General features: G+C 38.8%; 2 protein-coding genes and 1 long non-coding RNA gene across 6 annotated transcripts in view; 1 reads left to right on the top strand and 2 right to left on the bottom strand.

Moving 5' to 3' along the window:
* Nucleotides 1–1,524: 1,524 nt before the first annotated feature.
* Nucleotides 1,525–11,793, bottom strand: si:dkey-22n8.3 (cell wall protein RBR3). The gene is made up of 8 exons (XM_044373563.1): nt 11,274–11,793; nt 10,337–10,436; nt 9,243–9,338; nt 5,539–8,181; nt 4,394–4,564; nt 4,099–4,159; nt 3,039–3,163; nt 1,525–1,781 (listed from the first exon to the last, which is right to left on the bottom strand). Exons 1-8 carry the CDS (start codon nt 11,316–11,318, stop codon nt 1,753–1,755), a joined length of 3,270 nt encoding a protein of 1,089 aa, XP_044229498.1. The 5' UTR covers nt 11,319–11,793; the 3' UTR covers nt 1,525–1,752.
* A 675-nt stretch (nt 11,794–12,468) lies between these two features.
* On the top strand, nt 12,469–16,281 carry LOC122997098. Its single transcript, XR_006407143.1, has 3 exons — nt 12,469–13,011; nt 14,830–14,942; nt 15,447–16,281. It is a non-coding gene; the product is annotated as an uncharacterized LOC122997098 (long non-coding RNA).
* A 639-nt stretch (nt 16,282–16,920) lies between these two features.
* Nucleotides 16,921–23,205, bottom strand: part of itsn1 (intersectin 1 (SH3 domain protein)) — a 51,893-nt gene continuing 45,608 nt past the window's right edge. For all 4 annotated transcript variants that reach the window (XM_044373016.1, XM_044373015.1, XM_044373014.1 and 1 more), the window contains 4 exons: nt 22,982–23,065; nt 22,067–22,131; nt 21,167–21,275; nt 16,921–21,048 (listed from right to left, as the gene is read on the bottom strand). In XM_044373016.1, the coding sequence (XP_044228951.1) occupies nt 20,900–21,048; nt 21,167–21,275; nt 22,067–22,131; nt 22,982–23,065 (407 nt within the window). In that variant the 3' untranslated portion in view covers nt 16,921–20,899. The remainder of the gene's footprint in view (nt 21,049–21,166; nt 21,276–22,066; nt 22,132–22,981; nt 23,066–23,205) is intronic.

Here is a 23,205-nt window from a genome sequence, read left to right on the forward strand (position 1 = left end):
AATACTTCACAGCCTTGCAGTGTCAAAAAAAATGCACAACAGTTTCTGGACATCCAAAACAGAAACTACATTCCACATCAATGTCTCTCTTACATCTTTTTAACATAGTTTTTAGCTGGATAGAATTTATGAATGACTTTAAAAGAAATTTCCTTAACTTTACTGGTGATTAAGTATTGATTAGGTAGAAGCTAGACCTTCTTCCATACCATCATCTTCCAGATCATCAACACAGCTGGAACTGAATGAATGACAACTCTATTTTATTTTGTTCTATTCTATTCTATTGCTCCACTTGACACAGCCGAATTGCTTTAGAAAACCTAGTATGTTAAGTTATTGTTCAATTAGTGTTTTCCATTCGTTATATATATTATCATGTATATTACTGACTCAGAAAATACACACAGAAAACACAGAAAATACAGAATTCTGACAATTATTTAACAAACAAACGAGTCCTGCCATTTCTAACCCCGTCCAAACCAATTTACAGATCTGAACCAACACTTTCACCCTAAAACAATATCCTTCAATTCTCACTGTACTTACATCTTACAGCAACGGTAACATGCAACATTTATACTTTAGAGCAGCCCTGACAGAAAAAGAAGACAACATATATTAACTTAAATCAAAGAAGAGGAAAAAATAGGAGAAAAGGAAGATGAAAAGGGTGGTCTTGGATTGATTTTTATAGCAACATTAAGTACTTTTCCATTGGCGCCCATGTTTCAGCGTATTCTATGTCATTATTTTGCAGTTTAAAGGCTCCTTTTTCTAACTTAATGATTTCTATTGCTTCAGTGGTTCATTCTTTCTGAGTTGGCATATTTAAAGCGATCCAGTTATTCATGATTACCTTCTTTGTGATCATACATAGCGAGAGAAAGACATTTTTCTTCTTTGAAGATACTCTGCTGAAGTTATGTAAATCTCCCAGTATACATAATGGTGGTGTGAGTATTAGCGTGGAACACAGCTGAATTGTTTTATAGAAACCTATTACATGAATTTATTGTTTAATCAGAATTGTTAAAAAACGGACAAACATAAAGAAACATTATAATTTTTTGCTGTTTTAAGGATGGAGTCTGGTGCTGCACTCAGTTTTTGTATATACTGATACTGTCTGTGTGTGTGTGTATGTGTGTGGTTGTGACTCACACCATCTCTATCACAGAGTCGTGACTGAGGGGGGATTTGACTTGGCAAAGATTGCTTCCATCAACACACACACATACACACATGCACAAACACAGCCGTCAGTGATGAAGAGAAAGTGTGCAGAGTGCATGTAGATACAATTATAGCAAACAAAATGCAGCTAAGAGAGGGAGAGTCAGGCACAAAAAACAGAGAGCGGATAGAGATAAATGGAGCCAAATAGAGAGATATTGAACTCACAGCTCCACCTGCTGTTCACTGAGCCCTCGACCGCTCTATGACGTGCTTTAATTGCAGGTCACACACACACACACAACCAAACACAGACATCCTGAACATCAGAGAACACAAGACGTATTCTGTTCAAAGTGCCGCTTTAATAAAATAAAATCATTTCTATCGTTATTGCACGGTTCAGACACACAGCCGGGGGTACACTTTCTCTTTATTCTACCAGCAGATCATCCAAAACACACTTGATATGCTTCCTCCTCCTCCTCTCTCTCATTCTCTCTGTTCTGCAGTGGATGAAGAATTGAAATGAGGATGGAGGAGAAAGTCTGAGGAAGAGTAGTAGGAGGTGGATCATTTGGAGTCCTTATCCATCGTGGGCTCTAGAGAGAAAACAGCAGAAGTTAATGCACATTTGGGAATATATTTTTTTTGTTTTACTGTGTCTCTGCACACAATCTAATGCGTCAGTGCAGTGAAAATACCGATTAATCAACTGCACTGTGTTATAGAGCTGAGACATCATGTTCCAGAGGTAAAAATACAATTCATAATCTCCGTAGGAAATTAGATTAGTCGCCGCAGCGTATTGGAAAACAACACTACCCGCTAAACCAAAAGCAAGTTCATCGATCAGGCTCATCATGTTACCATGGAGATATTAGCTACTCCATAGTTGTGTGATTGTAACCAGCTCTGTTTCTAGGGGTCAGACGAGGCCGGCAGTATTTGAGCGAGATCAATACAGGATTTTTAAGGCCAATACTAAACAATATTTAAGAGTTTAAAAACCAGATAATATTCACATAAACATGGTTATAATTAATATTGGTTATAATGATTGTGACAAAAATAGGGCTGTTTTACAGTTAAGGACATTTTACAGTTGAAAAATAAACCTGTCAGTGCTCTCTGGTGGATAAATGATGTTAATGGAAAAATCATTTGTTATTTACTAAAACATATCTTTGGCATTTCTGTGCAAGTATGCGAATTTCTTTTTATTTATTGGCCGACATAAACGTAAATCATAATAAATCTGTGATAAGCTAAAATCTGCAGATAATTCAGCTAAGGGTGCAACTAGCGATTATTTTCATTATCGATTAATCTGTCAATTATTTTCTCAATCAAATTAGTTATTTGGTCCATAATACGTCACAAAATGATGAAAAATATTGATCACTGTTTGTCTTGTTTTGTCCCAAACAACAGTTACAACACAAAGATATTCAGTTTCATAGAAACCAGAAAATATTCATATTTGAGAAGCTGGAATCAGAGAATTTGGACATTTTCCTCTTAAAAAATGACTCAAAATGATTAATTGATTATCAGAATAGTTGGCAATTAATCTAATAGCTGACAAATAATTGATTAATCGACTAATCACCTGGGCACTAATGGTTTCTGATGATGACTGATAAGTTCATCTTGTCAGCATGGATGCTGTAAATGTATATTTATTATCTATGAAGTGAATCATCACCTCATAAATAATAGCTGGCTAGTTAAATGTGTTCTAGAGGGATTTTCTAATATAACTAATGAGATGTTTACTTCCAGAACCTGCCACTGATCCCGCTCTGTTTACAAAGACGTGTATTGAATCGTCTCTCTTCCCTCCGTCTTTCTCTCACCGGTGAAGGTGAACTGAGGGAAGCTGCTCAGATCTCCTCCTCCATAAAGTCTCTGGAGCTTAGCTGTCTCCTCTGACAGGGACTTCTCATAATCTGGCTCCATCTCCACTGGCTCACCACTCAACCTGAGAGTGGAGGAGAGGAGAGAAAATTGGAAATGGTTGTTTTTGCACATTTCATCACATCACAGTTTCTCTCTTATATTCTAACTCAAACTTTGTCTTTCTCTCATCGTGATCTACTTCATGAACAAATTTTGCAAACTCTACCTGCAGCTTTTCTTTTTACAGTTATACATGAGCAGACAGATGATGTGATGTTGTAAAATATAGTGAAACTCCTCCAGTTGAAATAACAACATGTGTCTAAATGGAATACAATTAATGCCATCATGCTCACTATTTATGTTCAGATAATCACAAAATACTATTAACATAGCAATTTCTTATTTAGTCTGATTAATATTTGAATATTACAGGTCTGGTTATTGTTATTCCTTTATGTATTTAACCTTTATATAACAGGGAAGTCTCATTATATCTTTTATGAGAGAAACTTAGCCAAAAGTGTGACATTAAATAATGAACATGTGAATACTCAAAGTCACATGTGAAGAAACAGAGTAAATTAAGAATATTCACATAGAGCACAACAGAAAAGATTGCCTATTTAAACCAGCTCCATTCCACAGAAAGTATTTTTATATGATGTCTGATATGATGGTGATGACCGAAGTAAATGAGATTCATTTTGGAAACAGCAGCTCAATTTTAAATCTCTTTCTGTTACTAACAGCCTTCAGAGCCTTTTATCATTCAAAACTTACAAATTTGACTCAAGGCCATTAATGAAATAGTTCAATAATTTTGGGAAATGTGTTGTCTTTTGAGTTAAATGAGAAGATCTGTGAATATTCCTTTAAACAGCCGAAGCCATCTAGATTAAATCACCCTGATTTGGTTGTTCAGGACTTAGTGAAGTAGTTTTCCTATTCAATTTTAATAGGCTGTATGTGTTTTTTTTAATAGGAAACTTCTTTTTTTCTCTCTCTCTACTGTACCTGCGCATGTTGTTATACTCTCTGATCTTCTCCAGGAAGAGTCTCTGGACTGGATCCAAATCTGAAGAACAAACATACATAAACAGATCTGTTAAAACTAAACCTAACACCACATGTTTTTGAACTTTAAATGTTTTTTTGAAATGATTTATTCCTAAAAGATCCACTGGTTTAAGGTTACAAAAGCTCTTGGATACAGTTAAGGAAAGATTTTGGTATAATGTGATCATAATTCCTCTGAATACTGAGCTGACTGTGTATGTGTGTCTGCGTGTGAGTGAGTGAGTGTCTTTACCTGCATGTGTTCCTGTACCTTCCTGAATCTCCAAATCTTCAGGCTTTGCTCCATCTTCCTGCTCCTCCTTTTCCTGTCCCAGCAGCACCTCCTTCTGAGCAGGGGGAGCTGGGAGATCATCAGTCTCTGCAGCCACCGTGTCAGCGACCCCTGACCTCGTGGCAACTGTTGCTGTGGTAACAACAGCAGAAACAGGAACAAGAGCTGATTTCACTTCTAAAGCATCTGCCGCTTCTCCAAGAACTTCGGCTTTGGTTAAAATCTCCAGCTCTGTGCAGCTTTACAAAGTATTCTTCTGCTCTTATCTCAGTTTAAATAAGTACACCTATTTTTTTAAGTGTAAGTTTATTGGCTTTGTAAGTACCACTTTCATGTCTGTGCATTAACTATGGAGCTAGATCTACGAGATTTAGCACAAGGACTGGAAATGGGGAAACATCTCGTCTGGGTCTCTCCAAAGTTCAAAAATCTCCCTTCCAGCTCCTCTTAAATTCACAAGTTACCACGTTTTATTTTATTTAACATGAATGCTGGGCTTCCAGAGGATTGTTCACCTAACTTTTGGCACATTTACTGTGTATTGATAACTGGGCCAGAGCCAAGCTAGCTGTCTCAACCTCCCAGTTGAGTAAACATTCCTATGAAAGCCAAGCATTCCTGTTTGGCGGGCATCAGCTGTGACGTCATAAATCGACTCTGCCTCTTGACAGGTGACACCGTTCTTGAGTGCTGATCTAACTTTCCTTTAAGCTGCCTTTCAATCCTTCTCTCACCCAAGCAAAGAGCAGCAACTCGTCAGCTTAACCCGGACTTATACCTGCATTGTATCTGCTCAGGGTAAACTGCTGGCTTGATAGGCAGTATCATCTTAATGCTGCCATCCTTACTTATCTAGCTCCACCAGTCTTACAAATAGTTAAATCAGAACTGTCTTTGACTTGGCACACCTTCATAGCAAATCCTACCCTCATCTGAGCTTGGTGGCAACTTCAGAGTGGTAACAACCTTGTCATCTAACTCTCAGCAAGAAAGCAAATGAACGTATTTTCCCACACTATTCATTTTGTTGTATCTACTACCACCTCCTCCTTGCCTTTGCTTCTCCTAAATGTCCCTACAGCACCACTAACAGGAGTCTCACTCACCATCCAGAATATTCTCTCTCACAACCTCCTGACCAGTCTGGCTTTCTCTTTGGCCCGCTACGTGCCCAGGAACAGAAAAAAGCAGCTCCTCCATCAGCGCGTCTGTCTGCAGAGCTTCAGAAAGAGCATCAGCTTCAGGCAGAGACAGAGACTCAACCGTTAGAACCTCGGTCATCTCTTCAGATGCTGCACCGTCTTCTACCTCCACCTTCTTCTCTCCAGCAAGGATCTCAGCTTCCTCCTCCAGAAAAGCTGTGGTTTCCTTTAGAGACTCGCTCTCTAGAGCTCTCAAGGAGGCCTCAATTTCCGCCAATGTCACAGACTCGAGACTCATGGCCTCCACGACACTCCCGTCCTGCTCTCTGGACTGTTTTTCTGCTTCCTGAATGATCGCTTCATCCTGTTTCTTGTCAATGAGTACAGCGTCAGGTGGTTGCTTCAGTCCTTGCTCAGAACCAAACATGGACTCCAGGATAACAGATGTTTCAGTTTCTAACGCATCCGTGGCTTCAGAGATAGAATCTAGTGTCAAAATTTCAGCCTGTATTGTGTCCTCAAAATCAGCAACATCCTTTCTTTTTATCTCAACCTCCATATTCTCCTCTTTTGCAAGTACATCAGCTTCAGGCAGAGACAGAGACTCAACCGTTAGAGCCTCGGTCATCTCTTCAGACGCTGCACCGTCTTCTACCTCCACCTTCTTCTCTCCAGCAAGTATCTCAGCTTCCTCCTCCAGAAAAGCCGAGGTTTCCTTCAGAGACTCGCTCTCTAGAGCTCCCAAGGAGGCCTCAACTTCCGCCAACGTCACAGACTCGAGACTCATGGCCTCCACGACACTCCCGTCCTGCTCTCTGGGCTCTTTTTCTGTTTTGTGAATGATCGCTTCATCCTGTTTCTTGCCAGCGAGTAAAGCGTCAGGCGGCTGCCTCAGTCCTTGCTCAGAACCAAACATGGACTCCAGAATAACAGATGTCTCAGCTTCTAACGCGTCCGTGGCTTCAGAGATAGAATCTAGTGTCAAAATTTCAGTTTCTATTGTGCCTTCAAAATCAGCAACATCCTCTCTTTCCGTCTCAACCATCATTTTCTCCTCTTTTGCAAGTACATCAGCTTCGTTCTCAAGCGCATCCTTCATTTCTTGCAGAACTTTATATTCAAGGCTTCCAACTTCAGCTTTTACGTCTGCCAACGTTATTGACTCCAGCGTCATGGCTTCTTCTTTGCTCAGCTTCTCCTCTTCCACGTGCAACAAGTTTCCGTTTGCTCCTACAGGAGGTTCAGGAGCTGTGGTATGAAAATCTGAACTTGTTGTTACCCCAGTTGAAGTGTTGGAGAGCACAGCAGGAACATGACAGAGAAGCTCTTTCACCAACATGCCGGTTTCACCTTCTAACTCTTGAAGATCTTCAGACAGAGATTCCCAATTTGAAAGAACTTTAGTTAAAATTTCTCTTTCAGCTTCGGCTGAATTCTCCATTTCAGTTGCAGCTTTGTATTCGGCTACGACCCCCGTCTGGACCAACAGCTCCTGGAGGCGTTTTTCAGCTTTCTCATCAAGAACGGACTTCGTTTGCAGGAGCTCATCGGTTTTTAAAGACTCCAACAAAGCCTTCACTAAATTTAAAGTTACAGACTCTAAATTCATTTCTTCAGCCGCGTTCACTCCCTCTTCAACAGCAGCATTTCCTGAAGATGATTCTACTGTAGATTCTACTGTAGATTCTACTGTAGATTCGATTTCATTTTTCAAAGGCAAGGCGGCAGATTCTTGTACAATTTGGATTAAGGCAGCGTGTGAGAGGCTGTCAGCTGCTGTATCTGCTCCAGTTTCTACTGTGGGCTCTACTGGACCTTCAGCAACAGCAGCTCTATTCTCTAGAGGAGGTCTACTGGCCTCTACTGATGATTCAACTGTAGTTTCTATTAAGGGTTCTACTTTGGCAGTCTGTGTGAAGTCAATCACTCCTGAGTCTATGCCGTTGGATCGTACTTCTTCAGCTGGAGCGTCTGCTGTTGTTACTGTGCTTTCAGCTGCTCTATTCTCTAAAGGAGATTTACTGGCCTCTACTGTTGATTCTACTGTAGTTTCTATTAAGGGTTCTTCTTTGGCAGTGTGTGAGAGGTTAACAGGAGCTGAGTCAGTGCTGTTGGTTTGTAGTGCTTGAGCTGCTGTATCTGTTTCAGCATCTATTGTAGGCTCGACTGTACTTTCAGCGACAGTAGCTTTACTCTCTAGTATTCCCAGAGCAGAGATGCTGGTCTCTACTGATGGTTCTATTGTAGTTTCTATTAAGGGTTCTACTGTGGCAGTTTGTGAGGCATCAACAAGTCCTGAGTCGGTGCTTTTAGGCCTTACTTCTTCAGCTGCAACATCTACTGTAGGCTCTACTGGACCGTCAACGACAGACTGCTGAGGTGTTTCAGAGGAAAAGGAGGTCTTTAGGTTTGTTGGAGAAGCTGGTTCTGGTTGTGTGGAATGTGGTGCAGTTTTAAAAGTGGCTGTATTCTTCTCAGGAAGACTAGAAGCAGCAGGAAAGACAGACGCTGCTGTCTTTGACAAAGGAGGAACACTTGAGGTGGAGACCTTCGTGGAGGAGGAGTCAGGAGGTTTGGTAGGTGTGGAGGAGGCTTGGGCAGGTCGAGCTGTAGGATGAAGGGGAGAGGAAGAAGAGGAGAGGAGAATAAAAGAGGATTGGAAGGAGACAGAGAGGGAGTAGAGGTATAAGTAAAACCACTCAGCAAAAACATAATACAACAAAAGTCTGTTGATTCATAACTGTCCTTCAGGCGAGAGCGTGTTCTGTCGTCACTTCACTTCACTTTAGAGTTGGTTGTTTTCAGTACAGCATAAAAAAGAAATGCTCAGTGCACAACATATAGGCAGACAGAACATATTGCACAATAAACAATAATCACAGTATTCCTGGACAACGAGGAGATTGCATGTAACAAAATGCAAGATGCAGGATTTCAAGATTAAGAGGCAGTCCTTATTGCATCAGCAAAAAACTGTTCTTAAACTGGTTGTTGTGATGGACAAAGACCTGAACATGTAAAACTGTTCCCCTTTAATCTTTAGTACTTGATTGTTGCAAAACTTCCTTTTTGTTCCGTATGCATTTATCTACTTCCAGTCATTTCTTACTTTAATAATTTAAAAAGCATCTTCCCTCTAGCTCTCTTTCTCATTTCACTTGTACCTGGTCAGCAACTGGAGAAACTGGAGAATTTATACCATGACTCTTTTTAAGTCACTGTCTTCTAATACTTGATTGTCTTCCCTCACTTGTAAATAATGGATAAAAGTGTCTGCCAAATGACAAAAATGTAATGTGTAAAGAAGACCTGTAGCGCCTCCCAGAGGACAGAGGCTGAAACAGAGAGTGAGCAGCATGTGCTTTCCAAACTGCTGCGTGATTCCTATAATCTGCTCTAATCTAACACAGAGTGTCTGAAAAAGTGACATCAAGCAGGTGTGATGAAGGACAGCGTTGGTAAATTCGGCTTGCAAATGCCCAGAATTAATCCTCTTAATTGTGATTTCCAGACTACTTTCAGAAAAAAATGTTATTCTGTAAAAACCAAAAAAACATCTCTCTCTACAGCTACCTCTGCCTCATGCTGAGGTCAGTGATTTTCCTTAAACTGCAGACTTTATTCTGACACCCTGCTCTAAAAGAACAACATCCTGAATGTACTTGTACCTTTACCAGCAGGAGACACTGTGCCCGGCCTCTTCTGGGAGTAGAGTTGCTCCAAGAGTTTAGGGATATCAACTGCTGGCTGAGGTTTTGCTTTCTCTGCCAGTAAAAAAGAATAAATGCTGAGAATGAAAGCTTAGATAAATGAAGTTTGAGCAATATGAACAGGAGGAAGGATTACAGTGAGGAAAACCTCTTTCACTGTTCATATGGACACCTGACGGATGTTTTCAGACAGACTTGTGAAGCTGCCCTTTATTGTGACAAAGTACCTTGATTTGTCAGGTATTTAATTATCTGGATTAGCAAAAAAAAACCCTACGGCAGTGTATTTCTACAGTATATTGAGAAAAAGTTTCTTGTTAATAAGAAAATGTATTTCCATATTTGTTACAATAAGTTTTCTTACAGTAGTAGATGCCTTTACTATGAAAAACAGACCAAAACAAAACAAACCAACCACAGGATTTTTATAACAAATATTTGATTGTACAATTCAAAATCTAAATAACTATTAAATGCACCTTCTGCAGTTAAAGCTGTTTAAACAGTGCTTTGCTGGACTAGTGTCAGTCTGTGTATTTTAACAGTTTCTCATTAACAGTGAGTGAAATGTAGTGACCACATCTCCTCTGGAATATTATGATAAAGGCTTCTTCATTCTGTTTCTACCTGTCCATCATTATCCAGTTATAGTTCTGACTAATAATATCATAATGAATCATTTCTTCATGAGTTCTTTTTGAGCACCAGAGAACAAATCAGCACATAAAACAGACAGACCGTAAAAAAAACAGACATTCCTGCTCGATTGTTCTATCCACCCATCCATTTTTATCAACTTATTTGCTACATCTCAATATACTGTATACTAATATCAGAGTATAAAACTACATATATGAAGTATTCTATCCATATAGCTCACTCCTAGCACAAATGTTTTGTTTCCAACGTGGCAGTATATCTGTTCTCACAACTAGTTGCGACAATTACTCTTTTGGGTTTTGTAGGAGAAACAAAATAAAATGAATAAAAATATGAACAGATCACACAGGACAAGAAAACAGACAGACAGATAAACAGGTGTGTTGTCTTACTGAAGTGTGTTATGCGTGGTTGTTTTCTGTCTGATGGTTTGGAGCTGAACAGAGCAGTTTGCGGCCTCCATACGAGTCTGCACAACTCCCTGTGAATACACTGAACACACACAAACTTGAATAGTTAGTTTTTCAGGAATTCAATACACTAAAAGAGATTTTCCTCGCTGTAATCATTCCTCCTGTTCATACTGGCTATTAAAAGATCCCCTTCAAATGTGCTTAACTGCATTTAAAAGTTGATGTGAAGCTTATATGAGGCTTCAGCAGTCTGAGTTAGTCATATCAAGTGGATATCTGCCACATTTACAGTCTTTCTACCATCTAATTCCCTCTTTGTGTTTCCTCAGACAGTGTTTCCCTGTTGAGCTGCGGTGGATGTATAGCAACAAAAAGAGGGACTTTGACACTAAAAAGACTGTAACATTGAAAGATATCTACTTGATTTGACTCATTTGGGCGATATGAAGCGTCATATTAGCTTCAGATAAGCACCAGATAAGCACTGTGGATTTTGTCCTCCATCACTTACACTGTTAAGTACATTATGATCTTTTAATGGTCAGTATTAACAGGAGGAATGATTACAGCAAGAAAAAAAACATGTTTCAATGTTTATTTGGGCTCCTGATTGTTGTTTTAAGACAGACTTGAAAAATTGTGAACCTGTCCTTTAATGTCTGATGGTTATAACTTTTTCAGTTGCATCATTTTGCAGAAACACATGGTTTGAGTGTGACAAAAAAGCAATCAATGCAACAATAACTTTAAATGCATTGGTAATGCTCACCATAAATATACAATATATAAAATACTTTATATATGTTTTTATGTGGAGGTAGATTAATCTAATTGTAAAGTCGGGTATTCATAGTTTAATACTTGGAGTCATTAAAGTCCGACTGTGAACTGTTAGAAAAGTAAGAAATGTACTTACTCTCACACATAATCCTGGTCCTCTTCTGAACAATGCAGCAGCCATGATAGTTTGAATAAAAAAGATATATTTATATAACTATAACCTGGCTAGAAAAAACAATTTGGTGCGTTCAGGTACCGTCCAGTCGCGCTGGAAAAGTACTAAATGTCCCGAGTCTCTGTCTCCTCCACCATGGCACTATTACTCTGTTTTTTATCGCTTTGGATAAACGAGGATTATTCTGAATGGCGATAAAAATGCACTATATTCCCACACAACAAATTAACTGCAATAACGTTGCACAAAATCCAAACGCAGCACTCCACGTGTGTCGATCTGACCGGATTAACGTTAAATCGACGGTTTATCGTTCGTTCGTTTGTTTGTTTGTTTGTTTGTTTATTTGTAATCTAGCGAGCTGAGATGTTTGAGTTTGTTGAGTTGAGTTCACAGCATCATAGGTTGATAAAGCAGCTTTAAAGCCCCGAAACCGACGGGCTGTAATCAGGTGTCAATGAAGAGAAACACAACAGTGTTTCCGGCTAGTATCTTCAAATAAAAGCTTCTCCAGAGGTGGAAGAAGTACTCACATCCTTTACTTCAGTAAAAGTACCAATACAACATGTAAAAATACTCCATTACAATCAAAAGTCCTGCATGAAAAATCCTACTTAAGTAAAAGTACATAAGTATTATGAGCTTGATGTAGTTAAAGTATTGCAGAAAAAGTATATAAGTATTATGAGCTTGATGTAGTTAAAGTATTGCAGTAAAAGTAGTGTAAGAACACGTGGATGCGTAAAACATGCCTCTCATAATTAGGCCTATGATTTTAAAGAATGTAACCCCATAAAGACAATTAGCTGTTAATAAGCCTCTTCTATAGCGAACACATGGTGACTGATTTCCTAATCTAGTAAACTAAACAGTATTTATCAATTGATTGCAATGAAAGTGACTGAATCGTTGATATAGTACATCCGGCTCTTATCATGTGCGCACAAATTAACTAAGAATATGGGGATGAATCGATGTAGTAAATTAGGGCCTCGATATACAAATATTTTCCTCTCTATGATCACTCCGTAGCTCCGTAGTACACTGACTTGAGCCAAAATGATTTTATTTTCAAGGGAAAGTCGGTGACTTCCGCTATATTTGTGGCTTAATCTGTCTGTTTTGACATCACTTTAGTCAACTAGAGAAAACGCCCCCTTTCACTGCCTGTGCCAGCTCAACAGAAAGCTGGAGTAGACTCACACACATGCTGTACATATAAATATACAAATATATTTAAATATATATCTTTGTTTCATTGATCTCAGAGCTTTTATAATACTTCCATGGTATCCACAGCAATTCTTATTTGACTGAATGGGCGCCATTTTTGGAATCCAGCTTTTATAATACATCCACGATGAAAATACATTTCTAGCCAAAAGAAAGACTTGACAGTAATGTTATGGATATGCAGTTCGTTTGACACACCTCGGCCACCGTACTTATATGCTGCCCGAGAAAAGGTTTTGCAACTTTTGACTCAAATCAATCTACTTTTTTTTTTTAAGGATACAGCGAGTCAATCATTACACTCTATTCGGGTTTACATTTTGTTTTCTGAGAAAAAGAAATAATCCAGATTATGGACGTGATAAAGAAGAAACTCAACTCTCTGCAGCAGCAACTTGATGATGCGGAAAACCGAGGACGGGCTCTGCAAACGGAGCTGGGCATTGAACGGGAACGGCGCCTACAAGTGAGATTATTCAACATTTATCATATTTAACACACATTTTTTGGGGGTTTATCTTTAATCTGTTGCTCATCTTGATTGATGATTGTAAATAACTAACGCGAACGACGTCAGAGTCTGACGGCAGGAAACGATAAAAATACTCTTATAAGGCTCCTAGAAGAACTTAAAACCCAACCTGCGAACTTTAAAAGTACATTTAATACTTTAATTGTATCTTCTGATGTTTCCATGAAATCATTTTATAGGTTTAAAGGACAATTAGGCAGACTTTTGTTTGGCAGCGTTTTCTAACTCAACCCCGCCCTATAATGTGTGGATTAAATCACTGCTTCTCAAACTTTTTCACGTTAAGGACCCTAAACTGACACCAGTTAGACCCCCATTTAATAAGAGTTTGTCCCATCTGATAAGATTTTTGCCTTTTGTTTCAGAAAGTGTGTGAAACCCATGACCAAAATATTCACACATTCTGTCATGTTTGTCTGTGTTACTTATGGATGGGATCATAGTGAAAATAACCGGACCTCACTTTGAGAACCACTGGTGTAAAACACTGATAAATACTTCCAGCACCCTGAGTATCCAATATAATGTTAGTGTGGTTGTATGAATACAGATTTATAATGTTTTATAAGCTTGAATTATTTTCATCAGTTGTTTCAGACATTTGGAAATGTTTTTTTTCCCTGTTTTATCAAACATCCAAAAGTTTTATTTCTGCTAGTTTCAAAAAAATGGTCCAAGACTGTTTAGGGACCCCAATATGCAGAAATATTAAAATACGCCATTTTTAGAATAGAAGACATTAACACATTTATACTGCATGCAAAAAACTGCATGTTTTTTGCTCCAAACTGCATGGGATTAGCATAAAGTGGGCATGTCTGTAAGGGGGAGACTCATCGATACCCATAAGACCCATTTTCATTCAGATAGCTTGAGGTTAGAGGTCAAGGGATCCCTTTGAAAATGACCATGCTAGTTTTTCCCTCTTCAAAATTTAGCCTAACTTTGGAGCGACAAGCTAGCATGACATGGTTGGTACTAATGGATTCCTTAGGTCGCCTAGTTTCATATGATACCAGTATCTTCACTGTAGCTTTAAAACTGAGCCCGCTACCGCTTCTGAAAGACAGTAATGTCACCTGCAGACGCCAGCATGCTCAGGGAGTGGAAAGGGTTAAATTAGGAGCTCTAATCCTCCCTGCTCCTCGGCCTCGCCTCTCTCTACACAGGAAGAAGAGAGTAGAGGTGGTTATCTGTGACATCACTCCCACAGGAAACAGGCTGGGAAGACGCAATCTGTTGTCTCCTCAAACAAACATGGGTTTAAATTACAAATGTCAAGTCAACCGTGCCACTTAAGAGATGTCAAAGGAACATGAGTCTACTTTTTTTTTTAAGGCCATTTAGTCAAAGCACATGTCTGGTCAAGCTGCAAAGTTCAGAACATCCTCAAATTCATTACAGCCGTTAAGAGTGATACTGATTACACTTCTGTACAATCTGTAGCAGGGGGGAAAAGAAAACAGGAAAACATGCAGTATCATGAATATTGCACATGATTCCAGAGAGTAAAGAGGGATAAATAACTGCATTTAGATCATTTCACTGCAAGAAATGAGTAAACATGACTGAACAAGGAGCTCACATCTACTCAAACTCTTACAAAACAGACAAGAACAAAACATTTTCACAGCTTAAACCATCCTAAACAGTGTTATTCCTCATAAGGCAAAAACATGTTTCCTGGCTGACCTGTGACCTCTCCCTCTCTCTCTCTCTCCCTCTCTCTCTCTTCTCACTGTACTGCTATAGGCCGAGGGTACAGCAGCATCCTTGAACACCAAGATCCAGCTGCTGGAGGAGAGACTGGCCATAGCCCTGCGGAAAGTGGAGGCGGCTGAGAAGGCTGCACTTTAGAGTGAAAGGTGACCATTAACACAGGCTGCATGAGAGGATTTTTAAAGTGATTAAAGTAGAAGTTACTGTCACCGTAGTTATTTTCATTAGTAGTCATAATGTAGCAACTGGCATCAACTACAAGACGGAATAATGATGTTCTTATGACTGCGCAAGCAAGCAAAGCAAATTAATACTTTGTCTATGTAAAACACTACACTACCCACAATCCTAAAGCAGGTAGCACAAATCAGAGACATAGTTGTATCCATGTAGAGTTTAACCACTCTACATTTTCACATAGATGTAACATAGTTCCCTTTAATAACTGTAGCAGCCTTTTTTAAATTCTCTCTGTAAAATATCGCGAAAATCACCAACATCTCAAAGAGAATTAAAGATCTCTCAGAGATGAGATGTTCATTCACTGTTGGCATTCATCACAGTTTTAGTTTAGCCTTTCATGATGTTTTTTTAGTGTTTTGTATTTACTAAACCAGACCACTGACCCAAACCACCTTTGATCCCTCAAGCTACAAGAACAAGCAAGATGGAAAGACCAGTTCACACCCCAGTGTGGATTGATACTTGGATAAACGACCCCCAGTCCACCACTGGTCATGTGCTTTAGTTAAGACTTTTATTGCACTGCTTTTAAGCCAAAAATATACCACTAACATCATTCCATCATCCTTCATAATACTAACGTCTTGTTTATAGCCATTCTGCTTGTTTCACTCTCAGAACACTAAAGCTACTATTAAAAATGCAAAATTAGGAATCACGCAATTGTACCTGTCTGTCTCTGGACAGGAGGGGGCTGACTCTGCTCCCCCAGAACTCTGCAACCTCTGGGAACGGCCAGGATGCACCTTTAAAACAGTCTCTTATCTGAGACTCCACACTGGTTCTTCTTCAGGGTTTCTTCTTGCTTTTGTCTTTGTCTTCTTGCTTTCTGCCATGCCGGTAGAAATCTTGCTTTTTGCTAGTCTGAAGATGTGATTCAGAACAAGAGAAGATGACACCTCAGAGTCTAGAGTCATGAGTTAAGGATCAAGACTAGGAGACCCTAAACCAGGGACTCTTTTCCAGTGGCAACTTTTCAAATCTGGACCAGCTGACATCATTACAAGATCCAGACTCGAGCTTCTGACCCCAGCACACAGAACTCTCTTTCAACAAAACATCATCAACATCATCATCATAAACTTGCTCAAACCCTGGTGTTTTTATAATTTGTAACTTCAATTGGTTATTCAGAACTAAACTGTTGTTCTGTTGATTTGACTCGATGCTTCTCAGGTAACAGTCATCTCATCTGTTTATCAGGTCTCTCATACAAACCACACAATAGATAACTCTGCACCATTCATGGCAATCATTCACTAGCCATAGCCTTGTGTACCAGTTTCCCCTTTCCCTCTTTTGTCTTGTTTGTCAAATGTTGTAGTGTTTAGTACTTGTCGCTGTAGTATTAGTAATAAATATTTCTGTAATTAAAGTGGACTTGTTTGTGTTTTCTTGTGTTTACATCTCAGTCACTTCAACAATCATAATTCTCTTGTGTGGACAACAAGGAGGACTATTTCCCTATTATTACACATACTCTAATATGAGTCATGTTTCTGGATGAATAATATCATGTTGGAGTTGTGCACAATGACCTTATACCCTCACAAAATCACAATTAAGATTTATAACAATCATAATTCTCTTGTGTGGACAACAAGAAGGACTATTTCCCTATTATTACACATACTCTAATATGAGTTATGTTTCTGGATGAATAACTTCATGTTGGAGTTGTGCACAATGATAATTCATAAGACTATTTGAGTGTACAAATTCCTACATATGCAAAGCCCGGGGGAAACACAATTTCATGAACTGAAAAGCATAAATGTAACTGTTTAGGGATGATATTAAAGGTCCTCGTATCCTTGTAGATAACCATAGTGAGCAAAACAAAATGATATACTGAGAAACCAAAAATGCAGAGATCTACAGTCTTGGTCCAACTGAAGTTTATTCTGAACATTGAAAGACAACAACGTACATCATCTTCTACAGTGATAATTAACAGCAGGCTGTCTCTATCGCCCCCATAGCACTCATATATTAACTCTCAGATAGCAGTAGTATTATACACAACCTGGAAGGTAGACAGTAAGAACAGGTTCAAACTGGATTAGGTTAGTTTCAGTAGAGTGTGGAGGGGGGGGGGGGGGGGGGGGGGGAGAGGGGGGGGGGGGGGGGGGGGTACTGGAGAGCAGTACAGAGGGGTTTGACAGGGATGTAAGACAACTTCATCATCATTCATCATCATCATCAGATTCAACACACATTCCTACACACTTTCCTCCACAGTCAAGCTGCTGCAGTCTCGCTGACTTCTGATTGGACAGTGGCTGGTCACTAAGGTAACTGGTGGTTGTCTCAGTGGTAATTCAGTAACCGTGGCGTTGAGTTAAAACGACTAACTAAATGTACAAACTGGCCGAGTAGCTAGCTAACTAACATATCTACAACTCTGCTGAGTGAGCCAGCTGGCTAGGCTAACCATGGATGTATTACGTATTATGGGATGCTAACACAGCGGCCATTTTGAACGCTCAGGTTGTGAAACTGTGCCTGAAAGATTAAACGCTGCCTACAAAATAACTCCTGAGTCTGTATTTTCGACATGAGAAATCAAGTAAATGATAGGCCTATGCTTCAAAATCAAGCGGTTAAATTTGTGACAGTAAACTTAAAACAAAAAGAGATGCCTTATCTTTTAAAAACAGTGGTTATTTTTTACGGCAATAAACAAGAAAAAAAAAAACAGGTGACAAAAGTAATTCCAGTCCACTATGTAAAAAAAAATGTCACAACTTGTGCAGTCTTTTATTTGGCACCTTCTCACGAACAAGTTAACACAACCGCAAAGTGAAGGCACCAGAAGTATGCGAAAGCTATTAAAACCACACATACATTTACTATTTTTTTTTTTGAAATATCACCTTCTGTAAACAAATAAGAAACTATCTTATCTCAAAAACTTGAAATAATGCTAAATATTTTGACCTGCTGCAGTCCAGCCTGTAGCATTTTTTTTTTTTTTTTGCTAATTTTGAGCAGTCATAGTTCATGTTCTCAAAGTTACTGGCTAATATGACAACTGTTATGTTCATCTGAAGTTCTCATTTATATGTTGAAGTAAAAACTAGCTTTAAAGGATAAAACTGGCAATATATTGTTGTTTTTTATTGTCAACAAATCAGAAAAGACCAAAACCTACAACAAATTGATCCGACTGTATACAAAGTCTGATATATCTTATTCTTTTGTGTCGTAAAGCTCTGTTGTTGTACAAAAAAAAAATTAAAAATACATCAATGAGCCACACAGCTGCACTGGGTGATATATTCCCTTATTATCACAGACACACACACAATATAGTTTCTTTTGACTAAATCCAACACACGCCATCCTGCCGCCTGAAATACTCACTACAGAACTACAAATGAGGATTCATCCACAGCTGAAAATAGTCCCTGACAAATGCGCCATTTCTTCCTGTTTGAGTAACATTTGATAAAAACTACAGTGCCCAGCTGTTTTAGGAAATCACTGAGCCTTTTTTTAAAAAAATGAATCTATATATTTGTCACTTGTGTTTTTTTTTTTTAAGATTTACACGTTCAGGCTTGGAGAGCCACAGAGAGGGAAGTCAGAAAGTATAGAGACACGGACTAACGTATTTTCAGTTTTGGGCTTTTCATGGGATTTGTTGACAATAAATAATATATAGAATAACACCAGTTTTATTCTTTAAATGTTTGTTTTTATCTCAGGCTTCCAGGTAAACGTTCCTACTCTGATTCCTCAAAATGGCCGCTGTGCACATGCGCTCCCGCTCTAATATCAGTGACAGTGTCTGTTTTAAAAGTGCTGGGAGTGCCAACGCACAGTAAAATTACTGTATTTCCTCTTTAGGGTTAGAGTGTGGAAATGATCTAAGACGCTGTTCCTATAAAATACATTTCCTGTAGTACCTGGCATGTTCGAGGGCTCCTGTCCACCCTGAATCTTTCAGGGTTTTTCCGCCCCCCCCCCCACCCTCCGTAGCGGTACCCATGCATAGTGACGGCCACGGTGGCAGCTCCACACAGCAGCAACGTAACAACAGAGTTCAGATGTGTGACAAAAAGATCACCTAAAACTACGACCCCCCATGTGCGTCCAACATTAAAACATAGGAAAAAGTTAAGACATTCTTCTTTACAGTACCTCATTTTAAATTAGCTGTCACACCTGTTCCCTGGTTCGTCAATAATCCAGCCATATTATTATCAGCGTTATTATAATTAATACATGTGAAAGGGACGTCTTGACATGTCTGTAGTTTATGTACACTGGTCACTTGTCATATAGTGGGGTAAAATCTTTCTATATTTTCAGCTGATTAGCATCGTTAGCATTATTTCTCATTTAAACCTGTACATATGTCTTGACTTTCTGAAATTATGTGGCAAGTGTTCAGTGACGGTCAAAACAGACCAAAATACAAAATGTCCATTCACATGTGGTACCTCAAAGTCGCTCGAGACCTGTAAGACTTAATAAAATGTACACTGAACCGTACCTGTAATTAGCCAGTCCACCTTGACACTCATACAGTCAATCACACCAGCCGTCTGTCACACACACACACACACACACACACACACACACACACACACACACACACACACAGGGGGGTTCGGGTTTGTCGGGACAAACGAGGAGGGCTGGGATTGTCTGTGAGACTGTCTGATGAAGCAGAGAGAGAGAAAACAGTAAAGACCCAGCTGATCTCCCAACAGGACTGGACCGAACTGGATCAGACTGAGGGATGACAGGATTAAACTGGACTGGGCTGGACTGGAATAGACTGAGAGAAACATCATTCACAGTGAGCTAACTGACTTGTGGAGTTTATTGTAGGAAGTGCTCTTCATCTTTTTTTAAACTGTCCTTTCACGGCGCTGATCTGCTTTACTGAACTGAATTCTTGCAGGAAAAGCAGCACTCGCACTAACTTTAAGAGCTGTACAACAAAATTTAAGACTTAAAGATATCATCTAAGACACAATTATATTTAGGAATATTAAGAACTATAATTGGGAATGTATTGAATCTTCCACCTAAAGCACAAGATGAGCAGTAGAGGTTTTCACGGGACCAAAACCCGACTACACTCTGTCTGATCTGGTTGGGTAGGACGTTGGTCTCAGGTTTGTGTTTCAATATTTGTCAATTTGTCTAGAAGAAATGCAGTGGAGAGAGGCGGAGTTGAGAAGCTTGCAGGCAATGCAGGAAAACTGAGCTTTCTCGGTCAATACACTGACGAATTTATCACATTTGACCACATTTACCATCAACGCTGATTGGACATCCACATAAAACGTGGTGAAATTTCCCTTTAAGTACTTTCTGCATAAAAAATTTGACTTTGATCAAAACTTTCTACTTTGTGCAGACTGATTACAGCTGCATTAAGAAAGGAGAAAAAAACATTTATATGTCGCCCCCTGCTGTTTGAACTCAGAAGTGACCTTTAATTAAAGCATTTGAGTTTTGTTTTCAGATAATTATGATTATCTGCATGTTGTTTCACATGATTGACTGATATTCAAGTGTAATATTATGAGTTTTATTAGATTTTTCCCTCAAAAAAGGCTATAAAGATTTGCAAACTGCCACATAATAGCAGTGTTGTTGTAAATATATTTGCAAAAGGTTCCTGATTGTAATGAATTATTAAAAATCTGTATTTTTTCCAACAAGTAGATGGCTTAAACTGATAAATGTAATGTCTGTGCATGAATAAATAAGTAGGAATGATGAGAATTATAAGAATCCAGACCAGTCGAGTCTAATCCAGGTCAACTGTCAGGTCCAAAATCAAATCCTCTGCAGTCCAGTCCAGTCCAGTCCAGCCCAGTCTGGTCCTGTCCAGGCTTCACGGCTCCTCAAACAGCTGGAGGTCCAGCCTGACAACGATCTCTCCTGTGGGAACCTCGTGGAGCAGCAACCGCTTCGTGATTGGTCCTTTAGAGCCCTGGTCCTTCTTTATTTCAGCCAACCGGATCTCTGTCCTGCCCAGGAAGTCTGAGGTGGGGGGGGGGGGGGGGGGGGGGAAATCAAGGAAAATCAAAAATAATCCCCTTTAGAAGAACAAGTAATCAGAAAGAAAATCCTTTAAGGTCTGTATGTGACTGTTACTGACCGTCGGGGGAGAACTGGTCTCGTTCAAACACAGTGACACAGAGGACGTCTTGTTCCAGGTCCTTTATAAAAAACTGACAGTTGGAGTTCCACTTAGGATTCAACGTGTCCTACACAGATAGAAAAGAACAAAATGAAATGAAATACACGTATTGAAGTCTTTTACAAATGATGATACACATATTTGTTTTCTTCCACTATGAGAGAGTTGTGTGTAATGACTCAGCGGCTTTTACTGTCCTTTATTTTACTAAATAATAAAAATATGAGCCAACCTATGTGTGGTGCATTATCATAAAAAAAGTATAGACTTGGACAAATGTAGGGCTGCAACTAGCTATTATTTTCTTGATTAATTGTTTAGTATATGAAATGTTAAAATATAGTGAAAAAATTGCACAAGAGGTCACAGTGATGTCTTCAATTAGCCTGTTTTGTTTGACTAACAGTCCAAAACCTTCAGATATTCAATTCACTGTCATATGTGACAACAAAAAACAGCAAATCGTCACATATAGGAAGCTGAAACCTGAAAATGTCGGATGTTTTTGCTTGATCAAAATAGCTGATTAATTTTCTGCCGATTGATTGTTGCAGATCTAGACAAATACATAACTATGTATATATATAATATGTGTATATATAATATTTCAGTCAGTTCAACGTGTCACTGGACTGTCAATCAGTATAGATTTTATAGTTTAACAACCTTTTTAATTTAAAATGTCTTCTTAATGACAATCTCTTGATTTAACACCTTTCTAACATTATGTAAAAAGTAGGAAATACAGACCATTTTTCTGTTATAAGTCTCTAAAGAGCAACAACACAGCCTTCAAATAATAATCAGTAATATAACGACACTAAATAAGAACGTCAAATATGAGAAGTATAGTCATACCTGTAGCGTTTTTGTGATATGGCACTGGGAACCCATAGTCACCTCACAGTATGGGTTACTTTTTCCTGGAAATACAGACGTTGGGTTAAATAATCTCCTTTTGTTTTACCGGTGCACCACATTCACTCACCACTCACTCACTGGAAATACACGACACCATCAAATACACGAGATCTCTTGGTTGGTAATGCATCAGATCACTTCCAGATTATTATTTTTGCTTGGATTAAATTTAGCAGAATAAGGATTTGAAGTCTTGTTTTTAAGGTGCCATCGGGTCAGACACTTTTTCCTCAACAGGAAGTGTGATGTTCATTAAGTTGCTACTGATAATGTTTATTCATGTGGAGATTTGCTTATTATTATGAGTTTATTTACTTTGGGCTGCTCAGTTTATAGCTTGGCTTATTTGTTTCTTTTATATACAGTAGAACCAGCCTCTAACCAACAGGTGGATAAGTGGAGTGTTGACTGGTGTCGTGACAACATTTAATAAATATGCTGGAAAACAATTTAATGCCTCGTCTGTGGCGTCTTTAACATACTGAACCAGATAGTTTAAAGGCTTGAAGGTAATTTCTGAAGACTTTCTTTCAGATAGTTTGTCACACAGTCGGTTAAAACATACTGTATTTGTACTTATGGGAAAAGGAAAATGTGCCAGTTAACATTTTTAGCGTTCAACAGTTTAATAAGTGGGCTAAAAGTGAGATAACAGGTTTTAAAGACTGATGCTAACAATGCTAATAAGCTGTTTTTAGCTTAGCAGGTAAATAAAAAACATAATTTTCAGGTTTGTGGTTCAGCAAAATGACTATAAATAATTAAATGACTGAAATTCAAAAACATTTTTCTTTTTCTGATTCTATATTCTATAAATAATACTGAAAAGGTGCAGAGTGTTTGTGTACTTACCATGGGAGCGACAGGGTTTGAGCTCAATTCCCTCCACGATGTTGACCATCAGTCTACCGATACCTGTCGCCCTCTGAGAACGCACTGAGAGCGAGAGACAGAGAAAATACACGTGTGTTATTAAATATCATAAATATAGAGTTATGGTTAGCAGAGACAGAGGTTTGATCATGGATTATTTGGATATTTAGATGTTTTTTTTCCCTTTCCCTGAACAAAACAGT

Source organism: Thunnus albacares, chromosome 14 (genome assembly GCF_914725855.1).
Source record: "Thunnus albacares chromosome 14, fThuAlb1.1, whole genome shotgun sequence".
Taxonomy (NCBI): domain Eukaryota; kingdom Metazoa; phylum Chordata; class Actinopteri; order Scombriformes; family Scombridae; genus Thunnus; species Thunnus albacares.

Excerpts from the sequence above, each read along its gene's own strand:
- si:dkey-22n8.3 (XM_044373563.1), bottom strand. The coding sequence starts at position 11,318 with ATGGCTGCTGCATTGTTCAGAAGAGGACCAGGATTATGTGTGAGA. Across the intron at positions 10,437-11,273 it reads GACCAGGATTATGTGTGAGA|TGTATTCACAGGGAGTTGTG; the intron begins GTAAGTACATTT and ends GTGTGTGTTCAG. Across the intron at positions 1,782-3,038 it reads CCCTCAGTTCACCTTCACCG|AGCCCACGATGGATAAGGAC; the intron begins GTGAGAGAAAGA and ends TTTTCTCTCTAG.